Raw genomic sequence first — 18931 nt, 5'->3', positions numbered from 1 at the left:
TTCCTATGTTTTCGATGCATGGTAGATCACCTTCTTTGCCCAATTTGCATGCTGCCTAGGTACTTGGAAACTTTAGTATAAGTTGTAGTATCATGTGGTAGGCACACAACAACCCCGATACTTGGCCCCGGGACGACAATTTGTTAATGCTATGCTTGAGTAGACGGGTTTTCGGTTGAGTGTATATCACGAGTGATGTGAGGTTGATTAAATAAGCAAGACCGGTTAAGACAAGATTTTCAAGACCTCGGACGCAATGCAACTCTGGGTGAAGGACGGTTGATCGGCTCCCTGGAGAACCCAGTGGATGCCCGGGATGCTGGAGAGGCCATGTCATCCTACGGAAAGCTTCACCCAGGCTCGAAGAGACGGACGGAGACTTCAAGACTCAAGGCTTACCTGCACAGCCACAAGTCATTATGGGCTCTGGCTTGGTTGGACAACGCGGCGACTCTGGACAGGCGGTGCTAGCAGATGTAGAAGAACGGTAGGAATGGATGGGCACTGAAAGGGATTCAGAGGGACCCGTTGAAAGAGCATGTTTTGATCATCCGGTCTTCAAACACCCTGAAGTGCGAGGACAAACCTGGAGGCGATCAAATCTTGTGGGGAACGTGTGCAAAACTCTGCAGAGTGCCCAACCTAATCGATTAGCCATGTCCACGGTCATGGACAACTTGAGCCGAAGGCATTGAATTTCCCCTGAACTCTCGACCCAACTTAATAATGATGTGAGTGTTAACAAATATTCGGGTACGAGAATTGGTTGGCGGAACCATCTCGTTAACAACAAACAATGTAGTAATATTTTGCTTCCAACCCCTCTTGTTGTAGGATAAAACTGGCTTTATGCAAAACTTAGCCCCACCAGCCAAATATGCATGTAGAGATGGTTGAATATTATTTTACTCCTCTCTTTGATGACTTGCCGGCATATTCAATATGCTGACCTACACGGCTGCAACGTATCATGTTGCAGAGTACTTTTCCGACCAGGAGTGAGGCTACGATCTACGCTCAGCGACATGCCCTTGGAGTCGGATGGACTCGTCTACCTGATGCTTCCGCTAGTATTCGTTAGATATCTCATGAGTTGGCCTTCAGCCACTTTATTGTAATCCTTTATTGTAATAAAGTACTCTTTATGAGATTTCGATTAATAAAGCTGTGTGATTGAACTCTTGAATATATACATTATGTACTGTGTGTGTACCAGCATGATCTTGGGATGGTACGGAAACACCAGAGGCTTGACTCGTCTTGAGTCGGGTCGCTACACTCCGCCTCAGTGACTGTTCCCCTCATTACAGAAGCACTTAGTTTCGGGTTTGGGTTTAATCTTGGGTCTCTTCATTAGTGCAGCAACTGTTTTGCCGTTTCATGAAGTATCCCTTCTAGCCCTTGCCTTTGATTGAAACTTAGTGGTTTTACAAACCATCTACTAATGATGCTCCTTCTTGATTTCTACTTTCGCAGTGTCAAACATCGTGAATCGCTCAAGGATCATTGTATCTATCCTTGATATCTTATAGTTCATCACGAAGCTCTCACAGCTTGGTGGCAGTGACTTTGGAGAACCATCACTATCTCATCTGGAAGATTAACTCCCACTTGATTCAAGTGATTGTCGTACTCAGACAATCTGAGCACACGCTCAACGTTTGAGCTTTTCTCCTTTACTTTGTGGACAAAGAATCTTGTCGGAGGTCTCGTACCTCTCAACAAGGGCACGAGCATGAAATCACAATTTCATCTCTTTAGAACATCACTTATGTTCCGTGACGTTTCAGAACGTCTTCGGTGCCTTGCTTCTAAGCCATTAAGTATTTTGCACTGAACTATCGTGTAGTCATCAGAAATGTGTATGTCGGATGTTCACAGCATCCACATACGACGCTCGAGGTGCAGCACACCGAGTGGTGCATTAAGGACATAAGCCTTCTGCGCAGCAACGAGGACAATCCTCTTCAAAGTTTGCTACTATAAACTTTCAACTAAATTTTCTCAAGGAACATATAAAAAACAGTAGAGCTATAGCGCAAGCTACATCGGAATTCACAAAGACCATTAGACTATGTTCATGAAAATTAGTTCAATTAATCATATTACTTAAGAACTCCCACTCAAAAAGTACATCTCTCTAGTCATTTGAGTGGTTCATGACCCACTTACACTAGCTCAAGTCCGATCATCACGTGAGTTGAGTATAGTTTCAGTGGTAAGCATCCCTATGCTAATCATATCATCTATATGATTCATGATCGACCTTTCGGTCTCATGTGTTCCGAGGCCATGTCTGCACATGCTAGGCTCGTCAAGCTTAACCCGAGTGTTCCGCGTGTGCAACTGTTTTGCACCCGTTGTATGTGAACGTTGAGTCTATCACACCCGATCATCACGTGGTGTCTCGAATCGAAGAATTGTCGCAACGGTGCACAGTCGGGGAGAACACAATTTCGTCTTGAAATTTTAGTGAGAGATCACCTCATAATGCTACCGTCGTTCCAAGCAAAATAAGGTGCATAAAAGGATTAGCATCACATGCAATTCATAAGTGACATGATATGGCCATCATCACGTGCTCCTTGATCTCCATCACCAAAGCACCGGCACGATCTTCTTGTCACCGGCGTCACACCATGATCTCCATCATCATGATCTCCATCAACGTGTCGCCATCGGGATTGTCGTGCTACTCATGCTATTACTACTAAAGCTACGTCCTAGCAAAATAGTAAACGCATCTGCAAGCACAAACGTTAGTATAAAGACAACCCTATGGCTCCTGCCGGTTGCCGTACCATCGACGTGCAAGTCGATATAATCTATTACAACATGATCACCTCATACATCCAATATATCACATCACATCATTGGCCATATCACATCACAAGCATACCCTGCAAAAACAAGTTAGACGTCCTCTAATTGTTGTTGCATGTTTTACGTGGTGACCATGGGTATCTAGTAGGATTGCATCTTACTTACGCAAACACCACAACGGAGATATATGAATTGCTATTTAACCTCATCCAAGGACCTCCTCGGTCAAATCCGATTCAACTAAAGTTGGAGAAACCGAACTCGCCGGTCATCTTTGAGCAACGGAGTTACTCGTAGCGATGAAACCAGTCTCTCGTAAGCGTACGAGTAATGTCGGTCTGAGCCGCTTCGATCCAACAATACCGCGGAATCAAGAAAAGACTAAGGAGGGCAGCAAAACGTACATCACCGCCCACAAAAACTTTTGTGTTCTACTCGAGAAGACATCTACGCATGAACCTAGCTCATGATGCCACTGTTGGGGTACGTCACATGGGAAACAAAAAATTTCCTACGCGCACGAAGACCTATCATGGTGATGTCCATCTACGAGAGGGGATGAGTGATCTACGTACCCTTGTAGACCGTACAGCAGAAGCGTTAGTGAACGCGGTTGATGTAGTGGAACGTCCTCACGTCCCTTGATCCGCCCCGCGAACAATCCCGCGATCAGTCCCACGATCTAGTACCGAACGGACGGCACCTCCGCGTTCAGCACACGTACAGCTCGACGATGATCTCGGCCTTCTTGATCCAGCAAGAGAGATGGAGAGGTAGAAGAGTTCTCCGGCAGTGTGACGGCGCTCCGGAGGTTGGTGATGACCTTGTCTCAGCAGGGCTCCGCCCGAGCTCCGCAGAAACGCGATCTAGAGGAAAAACCGTGGAGGTATGTGGTCGGGTTGCCGTGGAAAAGTCGTCTCAAATCAGCCCTAAAACCTCCGTATATATAGGTGGGAGAGGGGGAGCCTTGCCTTGGGGCTCAAGGAGCCCCAAGGGGGTCGGCCGAACCAAGGGGGAAGGTCTCCCCCTCCCAAACCGTGTCCTACTTGGTTTGGAAGGTGGAGTCCTTCTTCCCTTTCCCACCTCCTCCTTTTTTTTATTTTCTCTTTGATTTTCTTCCTATGGCGCATAGGGCCTTCTTGGGCTGTCCCACCAGCCCACTAAGGGCTGGTGTGCCACCCCCAAGGCCTATGGGCTTCCCCGGGGTGGGTTGCCCTCCCCCCCCCCCCCCCCGGTGAACTCCCGGAACCCATTCGTCATTCCCGGTACATTCCCGGTAACTCCGAAAACCTTCCGGTAATGAAATGAGGTCATCCTATATATCAATCTTCGTTTCCGGACCATTCCGGAAACCCTCGTGATGTCCGTGATCTCATCCGGGACTCCGAACAACATTCGGTAACCAACCATATAACTCAAATACGCATAAAACAACGTCGAACCTTAAGTGTGCAGACCCTGCGGGTTCGAGAACTATGTAGACATGACCCGAGAGACTCCTCGGTCAATATCCAATAGCGGGACCTGGATGCCCATATTGGATCCTACATATTCTACGAAGATCTTATCGTTTGAACCTCAGTGCCAAGGATTCATATAATCCCGTATGTCATTCCCTTTGTCCTTCGGTATGTTACTTGCGCGAGATTCGATCGTCAGTATCCGCATACCTATTTCAATCTCGTTTACCGGCAAGTCTTTTTACTCGTTCTGTAATACAAGATCCCGCAACTTACACTAAGTCACATCGCTTGCAAGGCTTGTGTGTGATATTGTATTACCGAGTGGGCCCGGAGATACATCTCCGTCACACGGAGTGACGAATCCCAGTCTTGATCCATACTAACTCAACGAACACCTTCGGAGATACCTCTAGAGCATCTTTATAGTCACCCAGTTACGTTGCGACGTTTGATACACACAAAGCATTCCTCCGGTGTTAGTGAGTTATATGATCTCATGGTCATAGGAACAAATACTTGACACGCAGAAAATAGTAGCAACAAAATGACACGATCAACATGCTACGTCTATTAGTTTGGGTCTAGTCCATCACGTGACTCTCCTAATGACGTGATCCAGTTATCAAGCAACAACACCTTGTTCATAATCGGAAGACACTGACTATCTTTGATCAACTGGCTAGCCAACTAGAGGCTTGCTAGGGACAGTGTTTTGTCTATGTATCCACACATGTATATAAGTCTTCATTCAATACAATTATAGCATGGATAATAAACGATTATCATGAACAAAGAAATATAATAATAACTAATTTATTATTGCCTCTAGGGCATATTTCCAACACGATGGAACTTCTCTTTGATTCTTTTAAAGGAGATGTGAATTTATAGCGTCAAAATCGGGTCAATGCGGTGGTCAGGCCCCCACAAGGACACATGGCGCGACGAGGGGGTGGCTGCACCCCTGCCCTTGTGCCCCTCACTCCTCTCTAGTATTTCTTTGTTTCAATATTTTTTATATATTTCAAAATAATTCTTCCAAATTTCCCGTCTAACTTCAAGCATTTTATTTCAGCAAAAACAAACATGACAGTTCTGCTGAAAACAACGTTAATTTGGGTTGGTTTCACACAAATCATGCAAATTAGAGGTCAAACAATAGAAAAAATATTTTGAAAAAATTAGTTATGTTCAAGGCGTATCAAGGGGCGATGATGACGGCGCCTTCGGCTCGTTTCAGTGCATGCAATCATCGCTAGGTGTTGTATGGACCTGGATGTAATTTTTGCTTCCATTTTTTTATTGCTTGACAATTGACAAATGGATTGAAAATTCCCCCCAAAACAATAGTTGAGTTTGAACAATGGACAACGAAGACTGATAAATGTGGGCATAACATGGGAAAGGGGTACCCAACACCCGAACCATTCGCCCCCTCGTCACTCCCTAGGGGCGGCTCAAACGGAAACCCTAACTGTCGCAGCTCCCCGTCCCCTCTCTCTTATCCATCCTTGTCGTTGTTGGCGCATGTCGGGGGCAAAGGTCGTGTTGGGGAACGTAGCATGGGAAACAAAAAATTCCCTACGCACACGCAATACCTATCCATGGTGATGATCATCTACGAGAGGGGAGAGTGAATCTACATACCCTTGTAGATCGCTAAGTGGAAGCGTATATAACGCGGTTGATGTAGTGAAACATCTTCGTGATCCAAATTGCAGCCCGTCCCGCAATCTCATCACGATCCGTCCCGCGATCCCATCACGATCCATCCTGGTCTAGTGCCGAACGGACGGCACCTCCGCGTTCAACACACGTACGGCTCGATGACGTTCCCTGCCTTCTTGATCAAGCAAGAGGGGCGGAGAGGTAGATGAGTTCTCCAGCACGACGACGTGGTGGTGGTGATGGTGAACTAATCCAACAGGGCTTCGCCTAAGCACCGCCGAACTAGACTAGAGGAGAAACAAATCTAGAGAGAAGTAGAGGGATCACGTGGCAATTAGGGTTAGCCCTCACCTCTAAAACCTCTAGTATATATAGGAGGGAGGGAGAGGAGGAGGCAGCCTCAAACCCTCAAGGTTTGGCCGAAATTGGAGGTGGAGGAGTCCTACTACAATCCTACTAGGAGTAGGATTCCTCCTCTCCACTTGGAAACCCTTTCCACCTTTTCCACCTTTGGGTTTCTTTCCTTCCCACCTCCAATCCACCTTGGGATTTAGTGGAGGCTTCGGCCAGCCCACTAAGGGCTAGTCCACGTACTCCCACAGCCGATGAGACCCTTTGGAGTGGGTGGGCCCACCTGGTGGACCCCCGGAACCCATTCGTCACTCCCGGTACACTGCCGGAAATGCCTGAAACTTTTTCGGAGTTCAAAGCCCACTTTCTATATATCAATCTTTACCTATGGACCATTCCGGAGCTCCTCATGATGTCCAGGATCTCATCCGGGACTCCGAACAACTTTCGGTTACCAAACACATAACTCAGTAATATCGAAACGTCACTGGACCTTAAGTGTGCAGACCCTGCGGGTTCCAGAACTATGCAGACATGACCTAAGACACTCGTCGGTCAATAAACAATAGCGAGACCTGGATATCCATATTGTGTCCTCCATATTCTACGAAGATCTCTATCGGTTGAACCTCTGTGTCAAGGATTCATTTAATCCCGTATGTTGTTCCCTTTGTCCTTCGGTATGTTACTCGCCCGAGATTCGATCGTTGGTATCTCCGTACCTAGATCAATCTCGTTACCGGCAAGTCTCTTTACTCGTTTCGTAATACAAGATCATGTAACTAACTCCTTAGTCACATTGCTTGCAAGGCTTGTTGTGATGTTGTATTACCGAGTGGGCCCCGAGATACCTCTCCGTCACACGGTGACAAATCCCAGTCTTGATCCATGCCAACCCAACAAACACCTTTGGAGATACGTGTAGAGCACCTTTATAGTCACCCAGTAACGTTGCTACGCTTGATACACACAAGGTATTCCTCCGGTGTCCGGGAGTTGCATGATCTCATGGTGATAGGAACAGATACATTGACATGCAGAAAACAATAGCAATAAACTGACACGATCATATGCTACGTTTATAGTTTGGGTCTTGTCCATCACATCATTCTCCTAATGATGTGATCCCGTTATCAAGTGATAACACTTGCCTATGGCCAGGAAACCTTGACCATCTTTGATCAACGAGCTAGTCAACTAGAGGCTCACTAGGGACAGTGTGTTGTCTATGTATCCACACATGTATTTGATTTTCCAATCAATACAATTCTAGCATGGATAATAAACGATTATCATGAACAAGGAAATATAATAATAACCAATTTATTATTGCCTCTAGGGCATATTTCCAAGAGCTTGTTGGCGGCCGGCGGCGGCGGGATCTGGCTTGCGCGCGCTCGTGCTGGTCAGGCGTGGCCCTCACTGTGACGGGAGATGTGAAGCTGATGGTTGCGGGATCTGGAGCTAGTGCGATGGAGTACATTCGCAGCGGAGTAGTGGTACGCGGTTGGGCCTCATGGGAAGAGATGGTTGCGGCGCGATGGCCCCTCCTCGAGGTGATGACATGGGACATGGCAAGACAAGGCGACGGCAGCGCGACTTGGCCCTCATGGCGTGGTGCTCGCCCAAGAGTTGATGCGCTTGCAGCGGCCGAGCACGTCGCGGCCCTAGTGCCTCCGTCGTGGTGCCCCCTCTTGGTCTCTGTGGTCGTGGGTGTTGGAGGCGGTCGAGCGAGATGGATGGGCCAGATCTGGGTTGTAGGGTCATGACACAGCCGGCTGTTGGGAGTTGGCCTGATGACTTGGTGTGCGGTCTGGCACCCCTGGGTTGGGCATGGAGGGTGCTCGACGAGTTCTCAGTCATGGAGGTGTTGGTAGTTCGGTTGCGTGCTCCTCGCTGTGCGGGTCTTGGGTGGACCCTCACTTCTCGGCTATGATGGCGAAATGTTGCGGCCGCGGCGGAGTGGCCAACTTGGATGGTGTGGCTCCAATCCGGTAGGCGAGGATGGAGGTGTGCGGTGATCCGAAAGAAATTCCTTCCCGTGCTTGATCGGTGCTGGTGGCGACGGCACCCGCGGGTGTCGTTCCCCTTCTTGAAGGCATCGCCAAGGTGTGTCGATATCTCCATCTCTCGCTCATGTGATTGGTAGCGGTCTTCGGGCGAAAGCCTAGGTTCAAATTTGAACCGGCACGATGGCGGCGTGCTCTACGTGGCTACTCTGTTGGGAGCATCCTGCTTGAAGACACGGTCTTGAGGTTACATGTTGCGCTACTTCCGGTGTTCGCCACTGTCCAAGAGGATCTTCAATGGCGCAATGTACGTCATCATCGGTGAATCCAAGACCGTACCTTTAGTGGGTTGTTCAGGCTCCGTCATCTACTTGACACCTCCTTAGGCATGATAGGGTGGACGGTGCGTCGACTAGGAAGTTCACCCGGAGTTGGTGTTGTCTTCGGAGGTGACCGGCGATGGTTGAGACGTGGCGTTGTTGCCTTGTTATAGGACAATCTCCTTTTACTTTGTAGTTGCATCCTCGGTGGTGGCCATCTTCGGACTAGCCCTGATTTGATATTTGCATTATGCTTGTTGTTCGCAACAAGTTATAGTCTTCTTTTAATTTAAATTTCGTCTTCTATAAAAATATGATACGCATTCCCGTACTCTCCGAAAAAAAAATGATGGGCATCCAGTCGTATGGTTCATGCAAAGATTGCCTCCAATTTTCCATGGGATCGACACTAGTCTACAAGACCGAAGAAAGAAGTTAAGAAAAGACTATCATGATCCTGTTGACGGGAGCAACAAACTAACCAACCAGCAGGGGAGAGATCCACGGCTCCGTGTCCCGATTCTCCTGCGAGTCCTGTCCCGCGCCAGCCAAGGAAGGAATGGCACTAGCCGCTCAACCAGCCAACCGCCTGCTGACCCCACACGTCATCCCCACATCCTGCTCGCCCCCGACGCGCGGGGATCACCCCGCGTTCCCCGAACTCAACACAACACAGCGCCTAAAACCCGCGTCCAAACTAATGGTGGCACTACCAGCTTAGATAGATCGATCAGCGAACGCGGCGTACGTCTGCATGTGAGGTCGATCCATCCACCCATCCATCGGCCGATCGGCATGGCAGGGGTGGGGGGACGGAGCTCTCGCGCCGCCGGGAAGCGCGGGGGCGGGGCCGCGTCGTCGTCCGCGGCGGCGTCCGCGTGCGTCTACTACGCCACCACTGGGGTGCTCGTCGCGCTCTGCGTCGCCGGGGCCTACTTCCTCACGTCGACCTCCTCCGCGTCCATCGCCGGCTCGGACGACGGGGACAAGGCCGCCGCCGTCACGGCGTACCGCCACACCACGCGCTCATCTTTCGCGTACGAGGTCACCAGGGACAAGGAGGCGCCGTCGCCGCCGCGCGAGCCCGAGGTCGAGGACGGGACGATGGGCAAGGAGGACTCTGGCTCGGAGGAGGATGGTGGAGGCGCCGAGCAGGAGCGGGGCAGCGCCGTCACCGCGGCGGCCTTGGACGACCCGCATGCCAAGCCCGATCTGGACGAGCGTGTCTCCGGCGGCGAGGACTCCAAGAACGAAGCGGCGGCGCTGGACGAGGAGCAGAGCAACGACCCTGCCCGCGTCGCCGCCAGCGAGGCCACAGCCGAGGAGGAGGAGGATGCCGCGGCGGCGACGGGCGCGGACAAGGAGCAAGAAACGCAGGAGAACGATCAGGATGGCGCGCAAGAAGAGCAGCAGTCGCATCTGCAGATGCCGCGCGCCACGGTGGAGGAGAGGAACCTGGACGGCGGCATCGAGGAGGAGAGCAACGCGAGGCAGCGGCAGAGCGACGAGGAGGACCGTATGAGCGCCGGCGACGAGCAGCCCGGCACGGGCATCCTCCGCCGCGAGGCGCAGGAGGACGAGGCGGCGGAGCGGCAATCCGATGAGGATAGACCCGATCAGGAGCAGACAGAGGAGGAGCGTAGCAGCGATCAATCGCTGGTCGAGGAGGACGGGCGCACGTTGGTGGAGGTGGAGTCCGACCCCGGCCAAGAAGAGGGCGGCGGAGACGACAAGGCAGCCGAGTCAGAGCACAAGGAGGACACGGACGGCAGCGGCGCCGGCTCGGAAAACCACGGCGTCGTCGATACGCTGCAAGGCGAGGACTCGGCCGTCGGCGCCGGAGGAGACCAGAGCGCGTGGGCAACGCAGCGCGATCAGTCCCACCGGGAGAAGGACCGGCGCCAGGAAGACGCGGACGACGGCAACGGCACGGACGGGGAGGAGCAGCACGAGTGGCGGACGTGCAACGTCAAGGCTGGCGCTGACTACATCCCGTGCCTGGACAACGAGAAGGCCGTCAAGAAGCTGCGGCCGGAGAACTTCCGGCGCTACGAGCACCGCGAGCGCCACTGCCCCGACGAGGGCCCGACGTGCCTCGTCGCGCTCCCAAGAGGCTACCGCCGGCCCGTCGAGTGGCCAAAGAGCCGCGACAGGGTACCCACGTAACCTTCCTCGTACTACAAACAAGAAAAAAGTATATTCTTCTCGCCATGGATTGCTTGCTCACTGACACGCCGATGATGACTTGTGCAGATTTGGCTGAGCAATGTGCCACACACGAAGCTGGTCCAGGTGAAGGGGCACCAGAACTGGGTGAAGGTGAGCGGGCAGTATCTGCTCTTCCCCGGCGGCGGCACGCAGTTCATCCATGGCGCGCTGCACTACATCGACTTCCTGCAGCAGTCGGTACGCGGCATCGCGTGGGGGAAGCGCACGCGGGTGGTGCTGGACGTGGGGTGCGGTGTGGCCAGCTTCGGGGGCTACCTGTTTGAGCGGGATGTGGTGACCATGTCGTTCGCGCCCAAGGACGAGCACGAGGCGCAGGTGCAGATGGCGCTGGAGCGTGGCATCCCGGCCATCTCCGCCGTCATGGGCTCCAAGCGCCTCCCGTTCCCCGGCAAGGCGTTCGACCTCGTCCACTGCGCGCGCTGCCGTGTCCCCTGGCACGCCGACGGCGGCGCCCTCCTCCTCGAGCTCAACCGCGTCCTCCGCCCCGGCGGCCTCTTCGTCTGGTCCGCCACGCCCGTGTACCAGAAGCTCACCGAAGACGTCGAGATCTGGAAAGGTATGTACAGACATGATTAAGCATTAATTTTCGCTTATGAATTCTCACAGTCACCATGAGCGAATGAATCATTCGCAGCAATGACGGCTCTGACGAAATCCATGTGCTGGGAGCTGGTGACGATCAAGAAAGACCGGCTCAACGGCGTCGGCGCCGCCTTCTACCGGAAGCCAACGTCCAACGATTGCTACGAGAGCAGGAGGCGACAGCAGCCGCCCATGTGCAGCGACGACGACGACGCCAACGCGGCGTGGTACGTCCGCCTGAACGCTTGCATCCACCGGGTGCCGACCGGCGCGGCGGAGCGCGGCGCGAGGTGGCCGGCGGATTGGCCGCGGCGGGTGCGCGCGCCGCCCAACTGGCTCAACACGTCGCAGGTCGGGGTGTACGGGAAGGCGGCGCCGGAGGACTTCGTGGCGGACTACCAGCACTGGAGGCGCGTCATGGACAAGTCGTACCTCAACGGCCTGGGCGTCGACTGGTCCAGGGTGAGGAACGTCATGGACATGAGAGCCGCCTACGGAGGGTAATATCGGTGACAAGAACCCTTTCCGCCATTGCAACCTAGCAATCACCATCAATTGCTGCCGAGAATCCCGCACGACATTGATCGATACACTGCATGTGATCTCTGCCAGGTTCGCCGCGGCGCTGAGAGACCACAAGGTCTGGGTGATGAACGTGGTCAACGTCGACGCGCCGGACACGCTGCCCATCATCTTCGACCGCGGGCTGTTCGGCATGTACCATGACTGGTGCGAGTCCTTCAGCACCTACCCGAGGACATACGACCTTCTGCACGCCGATCACCTCTTCTCAAAGATAAAGGACAGGTCAGTCACTTCAGTTCCACTTCTGCTTACAACCACCTGGTTCAGCCATGGCCGGTTCAGCGTTATCAGGGCAAACGTGTGTTCTTCAGGTGCGCCGTGTTGCCGGTCATCGTCGAGGTGGACAGGATCGTGAGGCCGGGAGGGAGCATCATCGTGCGCGACGACTCCGGCGCCGTCGGCGAGGTGGAGAAGCTCTTGAGGTCGCTTCACTGGGACGTGAGGCTGACCTTCTCCAAGAACAACGAAGGGGTGCTGTTCGCCGAGAAATCGGATTGGCGGCCGGAGCTGGTCGCCGAGCCAACATAAAAGCCCTCTCCATTCTCAGCATGACAAGTTTCACCAAGCAAAAGATAGATAGGTTTTCTTTTGGGTCTTTTTTTTTTATCCTTCTTTCTTTGGTTAGCATTGATGTAGTATGTGGTACTCCTTACTAACTATCCTACAAATAAGACATGGTTCTGTAATGCAGTATGTATCTAAGACTCATGCATAGAACTGAGACGAGTGTAGCATTAGTTTGTCAGTTCAAATATTTACTTTTTTCTGCAAAAGCAAGTTAGCAAATCAGTTAAATTAGTAAAGGTAAAGCAAAGTGGAGTTTAGCTGTTAGAAGATACTACTTCAATAGCAGATCGTAATAATGTCTGCAGATGTGCACATCAATTGTTACAACAATAAGGTATCCACTGCAGATGCTCAGAACAAATCAATGTGACAGCCACTGGCATATCTTCACACAAAATCATTTTTGGCTCTAGTAGTTATCTTTTACAGAACCATGACTCATGGTGCCTCCCACAAAGTGTGTTCCAACAAAAATGGTGATACAATCTATACTGATATCAGATATCTGGTGCCTTCAGGTTCATCTTTAGTTTCTCTCCATAAAAACAGTAAGCTGTAGATGGTAAAATTGATGGGCATCATCACGCATTGCTTGCAGCTAGCCCGTTTGTAATGGTATGTGACTGTAAAGAGGTCTGGTCTCTGTAAAGTGGAATTCCACCGCCCAGTTCTTTCAGCCTCTTTACCATATCATGCAACCACTCAAATGTGAGCTTGGTCTGTGCATTGAATTCCTCCCTCACTTGTGGATGAACTCTAAAACAGCATCCCAGCAACTTGTGCAGATGGGACCGAATCATTCTCCATGGCACTGGGTATTGCTCGCACAGTTTCAAATACTCAATGGCCAGATCAGCCGGGTCTAAACCACCATCTCCGTCTTCATTGCCATCTTCTTTCCACTCCTTTGTGCGGAAACCAGCAAATAAAGCTGGATTCTCCAAAAGAGGTTCAGCTGAAAGTACGCCATCAGCTCCAGTGTGTTGCAAACAGCTCTTCACATCCTCCATATGGCGAATGTTTCCATTTGCAAGTACAGGTATTCTCAGGGCATCTTTCACAGCTTTGATGGCATCCCAATCAGCTCGAAATTTCTTCCCATCTTTTTCATCTCTTGTACGCCCATGCACAGCTACAAGAGCAGCACCAGCTTCTTCAAGCATCTTTGCATACGCTAGTGTGTCCTCCAGTCGCGGAAATATGCGAATCTTGCAAGAGACTGGAACACGAAGGTTTCCTGCCAGATTTTGCACAAGAGATTTTACGAGTGGAAGGTTATCCATGAGAAATGCCCCATAGTATCCCCGTTTAGCAATGCGCTGTGGACATCTGCAGAGTTTCCAGAGAAGCATTACTGCCATTTAGAAAAGAATCCAGTTTAAACAATATATTTGAACTAACGATCATATATGGGGGAACATGCACGAAGCAGTGTAATATTAACAATGATGAAGGTATAAATTTGCAAACATAATGGGACCGCAGACAGATTTACAAAATGTGCACAATCAGCACCCAAGGAAATTTCAGATAGGCAGCTTTAGGGTTTTGAAACATTTTCCTAACAGTAGAACAAAATAGTTTCGATGGTTTAAAGTTTAAATTCTATCACTGCAAGGTCCAGTGCTAACATCATGCTGAAGGCACCAGTCACAGAGCTAACTTCAGCGAAATTGATCAGAGGCAGATTATTTTTCTTCATGTGCTTTTTTGTTTATGCAACAAACAAATATGAGCCACTACAGACACGGCTAGATAAGTGACTAAAGAGTACTCCCTCCGTTCCTAAATATAAGTCTTTTGAGAGATTCCATTACAGACTACAAGAAACTACCACTTTTTTTACTGTTCAAAAAACTACCACAAAAGTGGTGGGCCGTTCCAAAAAACCCAAATTGCCATGTGATTAAATTTTAATCATGCTTATGACTACAGGGTCCCACCCATAAGTAAACCATCTGTTTGACTGTTTGGTTGACTGTTAACTGACACATGGGACCCACATGTCAGGGACGATAAAATTCCAAAAGCTAACAAAGTCGTCCTCTTCATCTTGCTCCATGGCCGTCCAGCACCGCGCCATGGCCGGCACAGCCCCATACTCCAGATCGAGCGGCACGAGAACACACTGCTGAGGCAGGAGAACGACAAGCTGAGGACGGAGAAGGAGAACATGACGATCCAGGAGGCGATGCGGAGCCCCACCTGCAGCAACTGCGGCGGCGCGGCCGTGCTCGGCGAGGTGTCAAGAACTCGCGCCTCAAGGACGAGCTAGACCGTGTCTGCGCGGTTGCCGGCAAGTTCCTCGGCCGACCCGTCTCTGCCATCTCCTCGCCGTCGTCCCTCTGCTCCGGCCTCGACCTCACCGTCGGTAGCAACAACGGCTTCATGGGAATGGGAATGCAGTCCATCCTCGACTTGATAGGCGGCGGCTCGGCGGTCATGCGCCTGCCCGCTGGCATGATGGGCGGCGGCCTGGACGACGGCCTCGGCGGCGAAGGGGTGCAGCGGCCCGCAGCAACAACGGGGAGCAGCAGCGGCGGGGTGCAGCGACGGCGGCCATCAGCGGCGGGGTGCAGCGGCTGGGAGCAGCGGCCAGCTGCGGCCATCAGCGGCAGGGAGAAGCGGCCCGCAGCAACACTTAGCAGCAGGGGCGTCGGGAAGGAGAGGGCAGAGGACCCAATTGCTTTTTTCTAAAAAAATTATAAGGACCCAATTGCTTTTTTTCTTAGGGACCGTCATGTGGGCTCACAATGTCATAACGGTCAACTAACAGTCCAATATAAGGGCAACCTAACGTGCGGGCCCTCCTTATCATAAACCCATTTAAAAGTTAACGGTTCGGCAACTAGGGTTTTTTGGAACAGCCCACCACTTTTATGGTAGTTTTTTGAACAATCAAAAAAAGTGGTAGTTTCTTGTGGTCAACACCTGTAATGTGGTAGTTTTTTTGCTATATACTCTACGGATGTATATAGACATACTTTAGAGTGTAGATTCACTGATTAAGCTATGTATGTAGTCCGTAGTGGAATCTCTAGAAAGACTTATATTTAGGAACGGAGGGAGTACTTTTCAGTATAACATCATAAAGAATTGGCACATTACCCGAAATTCAAATCAACATAGTCGCAGTTAGCTTCCACCATCTTTGCAGCTTGTAACAAAATGTCAGGATCGTTTGCACAAAACTGGACAAAAAGTGGGCGGTCTTCCTGTATAAGATTTGATCAATGTCACATTCTGCACAAGTTTTTCTATTGTATTTCATACACAAAAAAGATTAGAGGCCACCGGGAGTAGCTGGCAATACAACTAATTATTGGAAACAAGTGTCTACCCATTTTGTTGTCCTATACTTCTATGACAAAGTAATATCCCAAATCTGCTGGATAATATAACGGCAACTCTCCACTTGCTGGTCTTAAGGTGGTCAACAACACCGCACACAAATAGTGAAATATACCAGTCCAAGGCCACCGAGAAGCATATCTACACTTAAGTTATTAATCTACCTATTTGCAGCTTCCATGGCCAATTCATTACAGCGTTGTTGCACGGGGAAATTTACTTAAAGCCCGTTCTAACAGTGAAGAATTACCAGAATTCTATGCAACGGTGGTCTACAGGGGAATCACAATGCTCAAATTGGGGTATCCTATAGTTCAATCGTCCCACTGCGACGACCTAGAAGCTGCAAAGTGTGAGTTACCTTGCAGGTAGTAAACTCCATGTCCCTGTGCTTCTCGTTCTCGGAGAAGATGCGGGAGTGGAGCATGGGCGTGTAGGCGGCATCGGCGCCGTAGCGGCGGCACAGCATGCGGAAGGGCAACTCCGAGTTGTCCACCATGGGCGCCACCACCAGCCTCGGAGACCCCAGCCGCCTCCAGTGCGCCCACGCGCGCTCCACCCGCTCCTCCGCGGACGCCGGCGGAGGGGGCAGGGGCGTGGGCACGGGCACGGGCGGCGCTATCTCCTCGGGCGCAGAGGCGGCAGCAGGGCTGGAGCATATGTCCTCGTCGGGGTCGGAGGCCGTGGTCAGGTGGGCGGCGGCGGCGGCGGCGTCAGCCGGAGACATGGCTAGGCTAGGGTTTAGGAAGCGGAAGAGGAGGCGCGAGTTGGGGAGGGGGGCGAGTCGGCGTGGTAGCATGCGGCTCGGCTCGGTGCGGTTCGCGGATCGGGGTCCCGTGTTGTGGGGCTCTGATCCAGTCGGTCTGAGGAACGAGACCATCGTTTTTGTTTTTTTTGGAGGCAATGAAGGAGGCCCATCTTTTTTTGAGACAAATGAAGGAGGCCCATCTGTTAGTGGATGAAGAAGCTTAGAAGAAATTGCTCGGGCTCAGCCCATCCGGCCATCCAAACTTCTCTCTTCTTCGATGAGCTGATCCACACATCAACTAGTTAGCGAGCGCACCTTCAAAAGCCTCCCAGCAAGCACTCCAACGCGACGTCACTTGACGCATCCTCAACCGCTATCACGCGTCGCGCTCTGAGTGCTTTCTCCGGATTTCTTTTTTTATTGTTCTGCACGCGTTTTTGCTTTTTAGATTGGTTTTTTTCGATTTTCTTGATGTTTCGGTTTTTCATCAATCTTTCTTATTTTTTGATGGAAAAAATATTAAAAAATGCAAATAAGTTTTTTTTTTGCGAGAGGCACGGTTTTGCCTTCGCGAGAGGCACGGCTGTGCCTCTCAGAAAAGGAAACAAAATATGTTTTCTATTTTTTTTTCGCGAGAGGCACGGTTTTGCCTTCGTGAGAGGCACATCCATGCTTCTTGAAAAGAAAATATTGCATTTTTTTCGTGAAAGGCACGATTTTGCTTCCACCAGAGGCATGATTTTGCCTGCGTGAGAGGTACGGTCGTGCCTCTCGGAAACAAAAAAAACTATGTTTTCTTTTTTTTTGCGAGTGGTATGGTTTTGCTTCCGTAAGAGACACGATTTTGACTTCGCGAGAGGCACGACCATACCTCTTGGAAAGGAAAAAAACGTGTTTTCTGTAAAAAAAAAATCGCGAGAGGCACGTTTTTGCTTCTGCGAGAGTCACGGTCTTGTCTTCGTGAGAGGCACACCCGTGCCTCTCGAAAAAGGAAAAACACGTTCTTCTGTAAGAGGCACAATTTTGCCTTCATGAGAGGCACGGCCGTGCCTCTCGGAAAGGGAAAAAAGCAAAAAAAAACGTGTTTTCTATTTTTTTTCTATCACGAGAGGCACAGTGAACGAAAGTTCATCAAAAACCTATCAATATGCGATTTAGTTTTGAAGATCTCGACATGAAAAATCCAACAGTGAAAACAGTTCGAGATTTAGACGCACGGTTTAAAAGATAAAACATTTTAAAAATACGAATTTACGGAGAAAAAAAACTCCCAGGTTGCGACAAATGCCATGCATTCGGTGTGCCACTTGTCGTAACCTGAGAGGTGGGAGTAATTTTTGAAAGATGTACTTCTTAATTAGTGATTTCGACCAATCCACTTTTCTTTGAGAATACCTTATTTAACGCATTATGTGTCACAATGTCGAGCCCCCGCACACGCGATCGATAGACGGGCCGGCCCATTTCGAAGATATTCAGCGTTTCACTAATCTAGGTTTTGCGAACCTTCTCTAAGGTTCCAACCGGATTTTTCCGGTTTTTTGAAACTTTTTTTATTTTATGTTTTTTGTTTCTTTTTTCTTTTGTTTCTTTTTTATTTTCTTTCTTTTTCCATTTTATTTCCAAGTTTTTTCTACAAATTTGCACAAATGATAAAAATATTCAGATTATAATATTGTGTTCACAAATTCTTAAAATTTTTGGGAATTAAAAAATGTTCCCATTTTCAAATTTTGTTCACAAAATTTTAAAAATGTTCATGTTTTGAAAATTTGCTTGCATATTCAGAAAATGTTCAGAAAAACCAGACAATATTCAAAATTCTATAATTTGGTTCACCAATTTGAAATTTGTTCATGTTTTGAAATTTTGTACTAAAATTCGAAAAAAAGTTTCATATTTTTATTCAATGAATTTGTTCTTAAATTTATTTTTTAATGATTGTTCGGAAATTTAAAAATGGTTGCATTTTGTAGATTTTGTACACATTATAGAAAATTGTTCCTATTTTGAAATTTTATTCACAAATTCCGAAAATGTTTAAAACTTTGATATTTGTGTTCACTTCTTTTAGAAAAACTAGAATTTGAAATTTTCAAATGTTCTCATTTTCTAAAAATCAGAAAATGTTTCTACTCTCAATTTAAATGTCCCAACTTGTTTGCAAATTCACAAAATGTTTGTAATTTCAAAAAATATTCCCACTTTCAATTTTTGTTCTCTATTTTAAAATGT

At 49.5% G+C, this 18931-nt stretch overlaps 2 protein-coding genes across 2 annotated transcripts; one reads left to right on the top strand and one right to left on the bottom strand.

Moving 5' to 3' along the window:
• The first annotated feature begins 9017 nt into the window (after positions 1-9017).
• LOC123410195 (probable methyltransferase PMT24) lies at positions 9018-12803 on the top strand. The gene is made up of 5 exons (XM_045103096.1): positions 9018-10788; positions 10888-11419; positions 11498-11945; positions 12058-12252; positions 12342-12803. Exons 1-5 carry the CDS (start codon positions 9430-9432, stop codon positions 12556-12558), a joined length of 2751 nt encoding a protein of 916 aa, XP_044959031.1. The 5' UTR covers positions 9018-9429; the 3' UTR covers positions 12559-12803.
• Positions 12804-12958: 155 nt separating this feature from the next.
• On the bottom strand, positions 12959-16768 carry LOC123410196 (tRNA-dihydrouridine(16/17) synthase [NAD(P)(+)]-like). The gene is made up of 3 exons (XM_045103097.1): positions 16310-16768; positions 15706-15812; positions 12959-13926 (listed from the first exon to the last, which is right to left on the bottom strand). The coding sequence occupies exons 1-3, from the start codon at positions 16745-16747 to the stop codon at positions 13179-13181; spliced, it is 1293 nt and encodes a 430-aa protein (XP_044959032.1). The 5' UTR covers positions 16748-16768; the 3' UTR covers positions 12959-13178.
• Between the last annotated feature and the right edge of the window lie 2163 nt (positions 16769-18931).

This window comes from Hordeum vulgare, chromosome 7H (assembly GCF_904849725.1).
Source record: "Hordeum vulgare subsp. vulgare chromosome 7H, MorexV3_pseudomolecules_assembly, whole genome shotgun sequence".
Lineage (NCBI taxonomy): Eukaryota > Viridiplantae > Streptophyta > Magnoliopsida > Poales > Poaceae > Hordeum > Hordeum vulgare.
This window is presented reverse-complemented; position numbering and strand designations above follow the sequence as displayed.